This window comes from Mchenga conophoros, linkage group LG4, assembly GCF_057382185.1.
Source record: "Mchenga conophoros isolate Kocher_MC1m ecotype Shallow Benthic linkage group LG4, M_conophoros_male_GT1.1, whole genome shotgun sequence".
NCBI classification, from domain to species: domain Eukaryota; kingdom Metazoa; phylum Chordata; class Actinopteri; order Cichliformes; family Cichlidae; genus Mchenga; species Mchenga conophoros.
The window spans coordinates 21,889,454-21,903,672 of NC_140529.1; the positions used below are offsets into that span (position 1 = coordinate 21,889,454).

A 14,219-nucleotide genomic window follows, 5' to 3' on the forward strand; every position below is an offset into this window, starting at 1 on the left:
CATGACAAGGTGAAGCCTCGATGGCTCCAACAGCCATCACTTAACAGGAAGCTGTAATGAAAACTACAGGGGGCGAGGGGGGAGCGACATCCTCAGACACAGGTATGGATTGACGACTGCAAAAGAAAAACACTACAATTAAGATGTCTCCCTCCACTTACATCCTAATCAGTCCATTTTATAAGGAGCTACATTATAAAACTATGTTAAGAGGCCTCAAGTCTTACCAAGTCATCGTATCATTGCTTAACATTATCATTATGCTTACCTCGGCAAGCCGTTAACAGTCCTAAAAATCACTTATCAAGACAAAACGCTAGGTTTCAAGTTCAGTATATTACTGTATGCCTTACATTAGAAATTCTAAATTTATTACAAAAGAGAGAGAAAAAAAAAGTGCATTTATACCAGTAAGAACCAATTCATTCTTGGTGATGTCTTATAGCTCTGTTTTGCAAATACTCTATTTAAAAAGAAAAAAAAGAAAAAAGAAAGCAGCAAATATGATTCTCAGCTTGCCTACAGTATTTAAACTCCTGTTGCAGTGTTGGTTTTTTCCCCAAACAAAAATGCGCACGGGTTGATTAAACCTGCCTATAATCTGCTCTTCGCACATGTGCGCGCTGCCTCCGTTTTAACTACATGGACACTGATTAGACAATATGCATGAAAAGGGAGGACAAAAGAACCACGCACGTGACGGCTTTACGTCATGGCAAGCCTCCCCATTCGGACGACGACTAGCGCGATAAATGGAGAAGGAAAAAAACAAAACGATACAAAAACAAAACCCATTTACTCTAACGTGCATCACTTAAGAGGTGATCGTATGCCATGCAATATTTTGGTACTGCGGTGGTAAAACCTTAAGAGGACAGATGTACTGCATCTCTTTGCCTCCGACAAGGGAAGGAAAATAGCTACAAGCCTGAAGATTTTCAGCAACCAAGGGAAGAGGAAGTAAACGTGAAACGGAGGGAGAGAGGAAAAGAAGAAAAAGACCCATGTGTATGCACACAAAATGCTTTGATGATTTTTGCAGTGAAAGGTGCAAAAGAAACTGTGTGCACATTGTTACATAGTAAAAGCGCCTGTTTTTATTATTTAGCCTCTGGCACGAGCCTGTTTAAACACCTGTGTGGGGTATTTGGGACTGTGGCACCCTATGCTGTTTCAGATAATTCCTTTTTGTTTTGTTTTTAAAAGTGTACCTATCTGCCACCCCCCCTCCCCTCCCAGCCGTCATCTATGTCAGACTAATTTAAAAAAAAAAAAAAAAAAAAAAAAAAAAAAAGAGGAAAAAAAAATATCGAGGAGGGGGGGAGGTCGAACTTGGCCTCCGTTTTGCCCTCACCTACCTAGAATCCCTGCGGTGCTGTTGGCGAAAAGTCACTTTTGAGCATTTTGGATTTAGTGAGGCGTTTTATCCGAGAGGTATGTGTATATCCCCAGTTTACCCTCCCCACACCCACCACCCTCCTCCCACCCTCCCTCAGAGAGACAAACAGGGCAACGGGGGAGGGGAAATGGAGGCTATCCGCAGAGTGGAGGGTCAAGGCCAGTCACGTCCCTCCAGCTCTAGTTTCTCCCCACGTTCTGGGCAGTGCAATGAGTTCCCCTGTTACCCTCCCCTTCATTAACCTGGGGGACAAGCAAACACAAGAACAGAGGAGACACTTTTAAACCACATCGTGTGAACAGATGCATGCAGAGCTGATAATGAAGCGGTTAAAGTGCGATTCTGGATCAGAAAAAATGATTTGGGAACAAAATGTATCATTGTTTATCAATGAGCTGGGTGTTTCATCACTTCCAGAGGAGGGCTGAGGGGTATTTCATTTGGGTGACATCATTTGGTGAACATACCTAACAGGTCAGTGTCCTGCGTGGACCAAAGGGGTGGCCGGGTTAGACGCCGTAGCAGGCTGACAGGCGCTCCTTCAACAGAGGAGGGAACTGCTCAGAGAACTGCTGCCAGTTCTCCTCTCCGACCTGGTCCTTGAAGCCATGCAGGATCTTGGAAAAACAAATGAGACTTGATCAATTCTGCAGCAGGCGTTCAAATCTGAAGGTCAGACTTTGTGGGCGAAGTCTTTCGCAGGCTGATAGCAGACTGTCTTATGGCAACATTAATGGTAGATTTTCTCACTGGGTTGCTGTGCTTGACAATCTCAGTTTGCAGCAACTGAAGCGAGATAACTTGATAAATCATTACGTGTTGCTGACATATTCAAACAGACTGGAAAATGTTAAAAGTCACCATAATATATGGAGGGGTGTCTGTTCACTGCAACATCAGTTTATGGTCTCAGTTGCTGGCTTCATGTGTTATTCAATACACAACACACTTGTTCTGACTGTAAAGACACTAAAGAGATAGCTGTTCAGTTTTTTAAGCCAAAATAGCTTTGACATTTATATCACAAATAAACCAGCTAGTTAGCACTAGCTCTTTAGCTCCTCCTTACCGTCCAAATAAAGTCATGACAGCATAACAACCACACGACGACAATCAAAATTAAAGGCAAAGTTTCATAATGGCAACCCACAAATTAATGTGTAACCTTAAAGTGGCATCATCCATTTTCAATATACAGTTTTTGTACATCTAGCTATGACCTTGCAACTGCAGCTGCATCTTGGGCCGAGCACCTAAAACTAATTTAAAGACCCCTCCACGATCTGGATTGCTCAAAGTAGAGGCCTAATGTTTTAAGCTTTAGCAAGAGGGATTTCTAAGGCTACCCAGAATTGATTAGTATTGATTATTATTATATTATAGTACTCATTATTGACTGATCAGCTTGACTTAGTGATGTACCACACTTCTCAGACTTCAAAGCCATCTGCACCATGCCGTCAGATTTCCGATGTCTGATTAATGATCATCATAGGTCGGTGACCCAAAACTACACAAGAGGGAACGTTTTAATCACAAACGCTGGTCCATCCTGCAGACTGTCACAGAAATATGATTTACCTTATAAAACATGTCCCTCAGGTCGTCCTTCGGGTTCACCCATGAGGCCACAGCATCACAGAAGAAAATAAAGTCCTGAACACAGAAGACTTGTTAACTCAGCACTTGCCAAAGTAGACCTCCCCTACTTCTCTAACCCCTTTAAAGCAATATCACCTTACCTGCACCACTCCTGCAGGGTTCACGCCGATCATCACACAGATTCCCCGGAAAGCCGAGTCCTTCTCCTCATTATCTCTTATATTCCTCAACGACGTGCACCTGTGAACAGGAGCAATGTGGCGACAGAAGAATGAGTTCAACTTGGGGTTTTTTTGTTTGTTTTACAGCAGCTCCACTTTGAGCAATTTTTCAACTATTTTCAACTATTTTTAGTTTTTCAACTTTTTAAACTAACAAGTTAAAGAGTTTTTACTCATGCTGTGAAAGTAGAACGTGAAAAAAAAAAAATCAATCATATATGGTAATATCCATACTGGGACTCACCATGGCCTAATGAAATGCTGCAGCTGTGGCGCCACTTCCTGAGGACACACGAAACCCAGCCTGCCGATCGTAATGGCTGCATAGAGAGACATAAAAGAAGTCTTCAATATCAGAATCAAATTTAAGAGACACACTTATCATCATTCTGTAGCTGATTGTTTACCTGTGTTTTCCAACAGAGTCTTGGGAGTGTTGGGTCTATTGATGATCTCCACCAGGTGTGGCAGCACCATACCCACATACGGCTGCATTTCTGCACCTGGAGAGCCACAAAGAAGAGAAGGAGGCAGTGAGCATCCTGCAGTGTGGATACAACATGGTAACGTCTCTAAGTGTGTTAAAGCCAGGAATTCATTGCCAATCAGGCACAAGACAGAATCGGACCTGCTTCAATCGAATAAAAAGGAACACGTGAAAAACCTAAAGCTGAAATATCAAAAATACCCAACACTGATTTAACTTTCTTCAGGGCTTCATTGGTCATAAGTTACTGAGAAGAGCTTTCAGGTCCTTAAAAAAAAAAAAAAAAGAAAGAAAAGGGAGTGTCTGAACACTTATCAGCAATAAAACCATTTGCAGTTACCAAGCCCTTAAAACCTAAACAAGCCTTGGTGTTGTCTCTTACTTAAATTCAATAGAAAAACTAGTTTCTTACTAAACTATTAAATAAGATTTGTGAATAGTAAAAATCCATTTTGAGAATCAGGTTCTGAACACGTCTTTGATTCAAGTTTGTCTCAGCCAAAATATGTCGCCCACACTGAGGCAGAGTTTACAATTCCTGAACGTACGAGCTCAGACTGCACAGGCCTGCATGCAACATGTACTGTGAATGATCTGGATCAGAAAACATTATGGGAACAAAATGTATCACTTTGTGTCAATGAGCTGGGTGTTTCATCATATCCAGATACTGGGGGGTGGGGGGGACGACAGGAAAACCATCCACAATAAGATCTGTTACTTACCCATTTGCATGGAGATCTCCCCTATGGCCCAGGTGGCGTTGTTACACACGGAGATAAACTCTGGGTTCAGGTTGAGCCCAAGGATGGGCATGAACTCAGCTGGAGAAGAGAAATGGACACCAGTTACAACAATGATTCACAAACACACAGCTGGATATTCATTTCAGCCTCCTATTTTTTACAGCTCATCATTAAAGACATGAGCTCATGAGTGGCTACAACAATCACTAAATCTGGGTGTTCCCTGGTAATAAAATGAGAGGGCAGCTAGTAAATCAGTCAAAATGTGACAAAGTTGCTCTGATAACGCACGCTCACCAATACAGGGCTTCACGTGGAGGAAGCATGCCTTTGTTAGATCGCCCAGGAGAGCAAAGGAGCTCTGCCTCACCTCGGGCATGGTATCCTGCAGCAGAACCACATAACTTGGTGTTACACAGGGATCACAGAAAACTCAGAGGGAGAAAAAAAAAAACCCCAAAAAAACAAAAAAAACAGAAAAACTAGTTTTTGCATGTAGAAAAATAAAGAGAACTTCCATCACACCTGCATGCACTGGAAAAGCAGGGTCATGATGTTAGAGCGAGCCACAAGCTGTTCCACGTGTCCTCCCAGACCTTCAGCCAGGCCGCTCAGCAGATCCAAGGCCACAATCATGAAATCCTTGTCAGGAGCTTCATACTGGTCTGGATGCTGGTTGTACATCTATGTAGACAGAAAGAAAAAATGTGAATTTTTAAGCACCAGTTCAAGATTTAAACAGACTCCACCACATTTATTCTATTCATGCTTGCTCTCTCACCATAGCCTGAGCAAGTGTCTTCTGGACTAATGTGACACAGCGCTGATAGACGGGCTCGCAGTAGGGCAGAAACCCACTTTGCAGGGCGGTGGCTACTGACGACAGACACTGAAAGACATCCGGACAGCACAGTTTTGTTTGGGTTTTCTTCTCCTTCCTCTAAATGACGTAAAGCATTTTTTCTTCGACATACTTGGACATGTCAAACAGAAAACAGGAAAAACCCTGTTTCTAAGCAGCGCTAAATTTACTCACCTCCAGCAGAGGGAAGAGATCCTTGTCTTCGTCCTTCAGCTCGTTCCACTTTGCAATAAGAGGGGGCATCAGCTTCTGAATGTACTCCTGAAAAAGCAACACAGTGGTAACAGCTCAGGCTTTCTGCAACAAATCAATGATTCCCTGTTATTAGTCTCCTCCCAAAGCTAAGCAACCCGATTGACTTGAGTAAATTCAAGACAAATATACAAGATCCAAATCTCAAACTCACAGGCTGATTGAGATGGTGACCCACTGAATCTGCCAGAGTTCCTATGGCATCATACAGGATGAGCAGATTCTTGTGCTGGTACTTCCCGAAAGCAAAGACCAGAGTGTCCAGAATGTAACTCAGATATGGCACCAGCTCTGTGCATGCCTCTTCCTCCAAGGTTGCAAATGCACTGAGAAAAAACAAGATGATGAAGGTCAATGCTGAATCTACACACACAGTCTTGTGGTCCAGGAATACCACAAGCAGGATGTGGATCAGAGTACAATATGGGAACAAAGTGTATCATTGTAAGTCAATGAGCTGGGATTTTCATCACGTCCACGTTAGAAGGGAACAAAGATTGCAGCGTGGCTCACCTGCAGGCGGCTTCCTGCACCTTCTTGTTGCTGTCCAGGATGCGTTTCAGGAGCTCCGTCATGAGCGGTTTGAGATACGAGTCGGGGGGCTGGGAAACCACCCAGTGTGCATAGCGACTCAAGGTCCAGCAGGCAATGGAGCGGACCAGGGCCTTTTTGTCACACAGACACTGGATGAGGTGAGGGATGAGCTCCGGCAGGTAGGGCACCATGCCCTGCATGCAGCCTAAGCACAGAGTGAAAGCACGAGTGAGAACGACACCAGACCTTCTGCAGTCAGCAGAGCAAATCTACTGATCCTAATAATCTTTCGCCGGCAGTATGTGGCATAATGCAGCTCTTCCCTGTGAAATTCTGTCTCACACCAATGTGTACTTGCGATGTGCATCAATTTAGGGCGTTATATCACGAGAAGACTGCACAGCTGATTTGCTTCAGAGGAGACGATACAAATGTAGGTTTCTCTGCTTTATGCCTCTTAACCAACACTCAGACTTCAGATCTCACTGCATACATGGAACAGAAGCAACTCAGTTCTGTTTTAGTACAAATCTACTACGTCACTTGTTGTAAACAGAAACCTCAATCGCAAGCTTAATCCATCGCGCCCACTGCACTCCACACTACTGAGGAGCAGAGCCTAACTCATACTTATTCAACCTTGCTGCAATAAAGAACGCTTCAGGAGCTCATTCCTACAAACTCTGTGAAACTAAACAACACTTCTTTCTGTGACAGGTTCATTCTGACTCTCTTGCCAATCTGGGCAGTCATTAATCCATCTGCAAATCACTCTTTATTCATGCAAATTTAAAAAAATTAGGCTGAACAGTTTGTAAGATTGCATTTGCATTCCCTCTTTTGCTCATGAAACAGACCATTTACCTGCATGCTAAGCCCGACAAAACATGATTGGTTATTATAACTCAGACATTCCAACACAGACATCACTTTATACAGATTACTTTTGACAGATGTGGTTCTGCATAAGGTTGGCGACCTAATTAGGCACCGTTGAGGGAATTCTAGGTATCAGTTGAAATGGGAAAGTACCAAATCCCAGTTCTGCATCCAAAAGATTTGAGAAGTCCCCTCTCTATGTTTCTGCCTCTTTCCCAATTGAGAAATATGAAGACTGCTTTAGCAATTTCAGAAAGAACAGTTTGACACAAATTACTTTTCCAATCAGGATTCACCACATCCGCAGATAATGCCAGTAACTTTGAATAAAGCATAGACGGCACTGTGGGGGTGATTTCTTAATCAAATCAGGTGTCCTGGTGATACCAACCCTGTGCTAATGAGGCATGACATTAGAAATCTATAATGTGTCCTTCAGAACACCAAGTGAATGTCTGCATGTTCGCACACTGCATATAATAAGGTTAAACCTCATTACTAGATCTCAACTAGGGACAGATAACTGTCTATGCATAAACTGGGAACATTTCAGGAAGGTGTAGCTCGGGTTTTTGCAGCTCTGACCACTAACCAGAAAATCTGTAGATTGCATGAAAAATGTGTGTCCTTTCATCTTACCCTCAGCTATGGCCCCCAACACCAGGATACCAGACTCCTTGATCACCCAGTCAAGGTGAAAGAGCAGGCCTTTCAGGAGAGGCAGGAGGTGGGGTAGCAACTCGTCACGGAACACGTTGGCCAGCACGTCCAGTGCTGCTGCAGAACATTTCCCTACGTGAGAAAGAAAAGTTTGGTTACAACCCGACACCTAACCTGCCATTTCTCTTATATCACCTGAAACTACAGCAGGTTTAAGTTTTCTAAAAACTCACTGCATGTACTTCCTGAATGACATCCACATGTCCACTCACAGCTTAAAAGGTAATAGATCTGTGCTACATTTGGGAAGGGGCCAGTTGGCATATTAATACCCGATATACAACATAAATGGAAACCAAAGTACAACCAGTCAAGTCACTACACTCACATTCTGGCAAATAATGTGTTTCTCCACCACTTACGCAGATTCCAGTCAGACAGCGTGTCGTCATCGTCGTCGTCGTCTTCCTCGATGTCCTCCCCCTCCTCCCCCTCGCCTCCTTCATGCTGCAAAGTGACCGTGCGCGACTTGTGGAAACGGGGTTTGATGTCCTGCTCGCTGTCTGGTACCGCCTCGTCCTCCTCCACGTCACCCTGGGGGAACGGTCAAAAAGCAGATTGATGGCAAAGAAGTACAGCTGGGTATCCCAAGCATTCAAATACCTACGATGGCACTCACCTTCAGTAGTATGATGTCTATCTCAGAATACTTCATCCCATTTACTAAGATAGGGATCAGTCTATATTAAACGAGTGAGACAAAAGAGGATATCCTTGATTAAAAAAAACACAGATGGAAATTCACACTAATAATAGGCACATACTAACAATATTTAACAAGCTACTCACTGCACTAGGTGTCCGGAGAGCACCTCTTTACAGATGGGTTGCTCTGCTAGAGTCAGCCAAAACTCGCAGGCCTCCAGAGCCACGTTCTCGTCAGGGTCCTGGGTTCGCTGCAGCATGTACTGAAAAGCAGATGTTTGAGAATGGGAATGTGTGATCAGGTGAGTGGGAAGGGAGGAAAAAAACAAAAAACCAGCCTAAGAAGAAACTTGAGAGAAATCTGGATCAGAAACATTAGGAACTTGAGGTATCATCGTGCTTCAATGAGCTGGGTTTCTCATCACATCCAGATGGGCTCCAAGTTCCACGTATTTACACGAAAATGTGGCGTACGTGTCCTTTTACTTCCACTGTGTGCTCCACAGCTGGTTATCTGGTTGTCCTAACACTCACCTGGATGATGCTGTGCATGTGGGGGATGAGGCGGTCGATGCGGACCTCCAGTAGCATTACCAGGGCTCGGCATACATTCTTCCTGACCTCAGAGTCCTCATCTGCTGCCAGCGCAAACAGGCTCTAACAAAGGAGAAGAGGAGCAAAAAGAAAGGAGTGTGAAGTAGGCACAAAACTAACACAGCAGCCTGATACCGAAGCACACACAAGCTCACCTCTATGAAAGTGTCAATGTTGTCCATCAGGGCTTGGGCTCGACCGATGATGAACTGGTTCACGCAGGCTATGGCATGGGATCTGCAGAGCAACAACAGCAATGATCAGACATTGTAGTGATGAAGAAACTGGTTCAAATGAAAATGCCTCAGATAAGAACCTTGTATAACTTACATGTGCCTTTCATTTAAACAGAAAACACCGGAAGGCTATAGGTCTACATAACGTAAAACAATAAATCTGCTAATAAATAAAGGAGTTATGAAAAGATCTGATCAGATAAGCACATTAAAACTCGCTTACATGCTCACAATGGTTCCTACCGTAGTATAAATATTGTAATGAGGAAGAAAACTTGCCACTGAAACCAATCAACACGACTCTTAACTAACCATATACAGTCAGGCAAATGTTAGCATAAATCACACCCAGATTCTCTCTTTCTTGTACCTAATCTTGGGGCTGCAATGCTTGAAGAACTGAAGAAATTTGGGTATCATTATGTTGAGGGGTCTGTTCAGAGCGTCGCTGTCCAGCAGCTCCGATGAATCCTCGCAGATCTTCTGCAGTGCGCCAAATGAGCCCTGAGACACGGACATACACAGAGAAGCTGTCAAATCAAACGCAAACGTACAGGGACACAGAGGAGAGAACGAAGACCGCATCAGACAACAAGACCGGAGCAAACAAGTTCTGAATGCACTGCAAAGACTCTGCCTATCAGCTGAGAACATCTTTTTCATGTCAAGCACATGTGCGACTATGAAATCGTCATCATAAAAGGAACGACTGGAGATATTAGCTGCTCCAACACAGATATTACAACTAATCCTGCCTGATTTTCATCTGTTTTATTATTATTACTACTACTACTATTACGACATCTACTGCTCCATTTCAAAGTCCATGCAGAGCTATATCTGGTTCTTCTCAGGAATCATTTGCAAACTATGACTTTCCAGTTAGCCTTGTTGTGGCTGTCTGTGTGGGATGAATTCAAACTTATGTCTACTTCAAGAATACGCGCCTCATTCAATTGTCAGATACTTAAACCAGAGCAACTATCTAAATGAGTCAAATGCCAAACAGGAAGTGCAGACCTCGCACGTGTTGTAGTCCTCTGAGTTGAGCAAGTTGCAGAGCTGAGGCAGCAGCTCGGGCCATGTTTGCAGCTCTCCTTTGGAGGCAATAGTTGTGATCAGGATGCCTACAGGAGAAAACGCAGTTCAGGTCAGTTGTTCACCACTGACAAAGACCGCAACCTTTGGCCTATGCAGAAGCTCTGGATCAGACAGTATGAATACAAACACCTTCACAGACACTCAGATGGATTTTATGCATCATTTCCAGAGAGTAACATAAGGACACACAGGAATTAAACTGGTTACTCTGTGTGTAAATAGATGGTATATAAAGTTATAAAACCAACACAACCAATACACTCACCAATGGTGGCACGGATGAGCGGCGAGGGATCGCCGATGTTGTTGAGGCATTCCTGCTTGATGAAGTCAGCAACGGCTGATGGGAAGTTCTGGTAGTGGGCTTTGACATTGTTCTTCAGTATCAGACCACTTAGAGAGCGAGTCGGCTCATCTGAGAAGAAGAGAGGGCAGTTAGAGACCAAGATGCCAAGCCATCAGCGTGTATTTGGAGTCTGATCACTACATCAAAGTGCACAACGTTTTCCACTACTCAATCCTGAGGACGTGTAATCCAACTCTTCATCTTACTTTAAAATCTGTGTGCCCTTCATTGTGGAATTCAGAGCAATCACTCTTAGTCAAAGTGGACGCAACAGTTTTTCTCAGTCTATTTCATATATAAACTCTTGCAAAGGTGGATATTCATATTCAAACTAGCTCCAAGTTTCAAATCATTAGATCAGCCAATCTAAAGGTATTCCCTGTGGGCCAAAAGACAGGCTTCAGGTTGCTCCAAGCACTCAGATCTCAGAGGTTTTTCCTACTCTTGGCACTCGCTCATGCCAGGAACAATATTATTTATACACACTCTGAACACAGAAGCACCACTCACCTATTATTATTATTATTCAGACCTTCTGATTGTGAGGGACAGCCAATCAGAAGAAAGTCCGCTCAAAGAGAGCAGACTTACTCTAAAGGGAAAGGGATGAATGCAGAGCTGCTGCAAAGCCCGATGTAAAATCGATAAGGATTCATTTGAACTTTGAAGAGTTCAGGGCTGCTCTGGTAGAGGCATGAACAAATTCCTAAATTTTTACCAAATATAACAAATCTATATCCCTAAACTAAGACATGTATCCAAAGCAATGGTGACAGCACGGTTCACGGTTCTATATACTTGTCCTGTTACATTTATTGGTATATGTTTAAGTGCTACGTTGATTAAGCAATTGATGCGTCACTGCTGTCAGTCTGTGAGAAGAGTACAAGTGGCACAATTCATTTTTTTGCCCCCCTCACACTGTATAAACATGTATGCAAGGCCTCTGCTGGGAATGAGGCTCCAACACAATAAGTAACATTCGGTGCATCCAGCTATTACGTGCAACAGGAAGCACTAAATTCTCACCATAATGGATCAATGATCTGAGGGACATAAGACGCACGTGCCAGACTACTCACCTTCAGTTTTGAGTCGTGTAAGGACAAAGATGAGATAGTTGTTAAAGTCAGGGAACTGGTTGAGTTGTTCGAGTTTCTGAAGTGGCAGTTAAGGATCATTTCACTTTCAAATCACCCTTTCAGTCTGAGCCAAGTAAAGCTCAGACTGAAAGGGCTTATTATAGATTACTCATTTATGTTAATCGCACAGATGTGATGTGACATTTCTTCCATCATGTATTTTTGGTCAAAAATATACTGTAAGTGAAGAAAAGTAGACAGTATAGATGCACTTAGTCCTTAAAGATGACTGAGGTGTCATGTCACAGTTGCTACCTCGCCTTTGCTCTCGCAGCTCCTACAAAATCCTCAAACACTTTCATTGTTATACTACATTAAAAGCAATAAAGGATCAAAATTTAATTAAATACCATTAACCAGTTTTATTATGCACACTCAGAACAGACTGAAGTAGGATACTTGTTGGACAGCTCTCTGTGTGACTGTGTTAGGTGACTGGGAGTCTTTGAGCAGCTGTAGGACCTGCTGAAGTCCCTGCTCATCTGGCTGCCACTCCATCCTGACACACACACAAACACACAAATTAATCCACATTTCTCTTTAAATTCAAAGGAAAATATTAAGAAACACGTAAGCAGGTGAGGTCTCTGGATCAGACAGTATGAATACAAACACCATCAGCAACAGGTCAGATGTTTTTTAATGCATCATTTCCAGTCGACATGCACGTATATAGTTGATATAGGCAAAAAAGAAGGATGCCTGTACATAGAAGAACAAATCTTCACACAGGAGTAATGCAATGGACCTGAAACTACCACAGGATGCCAATCACGTTGTACATTTCATCAGATGGTCTTCTGCTGGGCTTTTATCCAATCAATCACTACTTAAAACAAGATACCTCTGCTTAATGACATGCAAAGTTATTGGAACCCACTGAGGGTTTACTGTAGTTACTTAATGCATGCATGCACGAAACAGCTGAAGGAGAAAAGATCAGTTCTAAAACAAAACTGCGCAGGTGTCGGTTGGGAGCTCTCTGGCCGCCTTCATAGTGGGTTAAAGGGTGAAACGACCCGGCGGCACCGGGACTGGTCACCCCCAGTCAAACACCTAAAACCCTAATTGCAGCATGCGGCACAAAAACGAGGACATCAGACAACAAGACCAGCTAAAATCTCTGTGACCCGGCTTAACTGCTCCAAGTTAATCCTACCCCCATCCCCACCCCCACCCCACCCGGTCCTCCGGTCTGAGTTGCGGAACCGCGTTGCGCTTCGATATTTTTTTTTTCGCTCGAATTTCAACGCAATGCCGTAACACGTGGGCCCGAGCCGCGCGGTTAGCCCGTTTTGTGAGGTAGAAGGTCACACTCACTCAGCTGTGGCTGGTCAGAGTGAAGAGGGGAAAAAAAGTTCTCAGGAAATGAGTTAGCAACGAAGCAACGATCGCCATGTCCGGCTCCAGGCTCATAATCATGTGGTTTACCTTTACAACATTTAGCTTTACTGGCTAGTTTTCTCCAATTATAAAATCCATTATCGATTAGCTTGTAGATTGTTTGCGCTATGGACAGCTGACCCCACTAATACCCAACCTGCCCTTCTTGCTAGGGCCTGGTCGACAGGGCAGTTCCCGGCTGGAGGCTCACAATGTGGTCGGCATGAAAACAAGAAAATTCTGCCGTTAGCTATCCAAAGAAAGGGCCGAGCTGAGCAATTATTTTGCAGAACAATAACAGCCATGCGGTCGTTTTAAACATAGCGGTTAAACATAAGGATGTCAATCAGTATTGGGTAATAAGTAGGTGAACACGCTTTGTAAGTAGGCGCTAGCCGCTAAATCGTCAGGCATCGGAGTTCGACTCACTCTGCTAATGCTAATACTGCTAGCAAGGCTAATGCTATTTAACTGAAACTTGCTTTGATTTTGTAAAACGCCTTACCCGATGAGTAGGAGTGATCGAGGTATTAAGAATTCGTTGTTAAAGTGCAACCCTATTAGGAGTGTACGTACAATATTAACTTGAAAGTTGAATAATCAGTACTGGGCCGCTCTTCTCTTCTTCTTCGTAGCGGTTCCTCTTGTTCAAATGAGCACGCCGATTGAAATTGACCCTTGGCGGCTTCCGTCACACATTTGACTGACTACGCGAGATTTGTCGTAGACTGAAAGGCAACTAGTTTTACTATCCATATTTGGTTAAACATAAATAAATAAAAAATACATTATTATACAAATACAATAACAATATATAATACTATAATTAAATACTACCGCCAACAAAAAATAAGCATTTTGTTTTAAATAAACGTTGTATGCACGCAAGTTTTTTTTTAACTAAAAATGGAATTAAAGACGACCTAAAAGATGGATTGTGCATTAATTAGGAGTTAAATGTAGAAATAAATGTAGTATAAATGTAGTTAACTGCACAGAAGTTCGTTTTTTTCTTTCCTTTAGGCGTCAGCACAGCAGAACATCTGCCACTATCTCACTGTGTTCCAAGC

General features: G+C 43.2%; 1 protein-coding gene and 1 non-coding gene across 3 annotated transcripts in view; both read right to left on the reverse strand.

Moving 5' to 3' along the window:
• LOC146576007 (transportin-2-like) overlaps positions 1-13,834 on the reverse strand; it is a 15,527-nt gene extending 1,693 nt beyond the window's left edge. Inside the window, exons 1-25 of one of the 2 annotated variants that reach the window (XM_085270972.1) lie at positions 13,726-13,834; positions 12,166-12,265; positions 11,707-11,782; positions 10,544-10,693; positions 10,198-10,304; positions 9,548-9,681; positions 9,097-9,178; positions 8,882-9,004; positions 8,492-8,610; positions 8,322-8,382; positions 8,065-8,236; positions 7,622-7,774; positions 6,083-6,308; positions 5,724-5,895; positions 5,492-5,578; positions 5,237-5,344; positions 4,981-5,139; positions 4,753-4,840; positions 4,435-4,533; positions 3,630-3,725; positions 3,467-3,542; positions 3,142-3,241; positions 2,981-3,055; positions 1,867-2,016; positions 1-1,641 (exon numbers count right to left, since the gene is read on the reverse strand). The exon at positions 1-1,641 is cut by the window's left edge and continues 1,693 nt beyond it. In XM_085270972.1, the coding sequence (XP_085127098.1) occupies positions 1,909-2,016; positions 2,981-3,055; positions 3,142-3,241; positions 3,467-3,542; positions 3,630-3,725; positions 4,435-4,533; positions 4,753-4,840; positions 4,981-5,139; positions 5,237-5,344; positions 5,492-5,578; positions 5,724-5,895; positions 6,083-6,308; positions 7,622-7,774; positions 8,065-8,236; positions 8,322-8,382; positions 8,492-8,610; positions 8,882-9,004; positions 9,097-9,178; positions 9,548-9,681; positions 10,198-10,304; positions 10,544-10,693; positions 11,707-11,782; positions 12,166-12,264 (2,670 nt within the window). In that variant the 5' untranslated portion in view covers position 12,265; positions 13,726-13,834 and the 3' untranslated portion in view covers positions 1-1,641; positions 1,867-1,908. Of the gene's footprint in view, positions 1,642-1,866; positions 2,017-2,980; positions 3,056-3,141; positions 3,242-3,466; positions 3,543-3,629; positions 3,726-4,434; positions 4,534-4,752; positions 4,841-4,980; positions 5,140-5,236; positions 5,345-5,491; positions 5,579-5,723; positions 5,896-6,082; positions 6,309-7,621; positions 7,775-8,064; positions 8,237-8,321; positions 8,383-8,491; positions 8,611-8,881; positions 9,005-9,096; positions 9,179-9,547; positions 9,682-10,197; positions 10,305-10,543; positions 10,694-11,706; positions 11,783-12,165; positions 12,266-13,654 lie in introns of both variants that reach the window. The other variant, XM_085270971.1, reaches the window with a different exon arrangement.
• Positions 12,354-12,423, reverse strand: LOC146576008 (small nucleolar RNA SNORD41). Its single transcript, XR_014892366.1, has one exon. It is a non-coding gene; the product is annotated as a small nucleolar RNA SNORD41 (small nucleolar RNA).
• Positions 13,835-14,219: the final 385 nt, after the last annotated feature.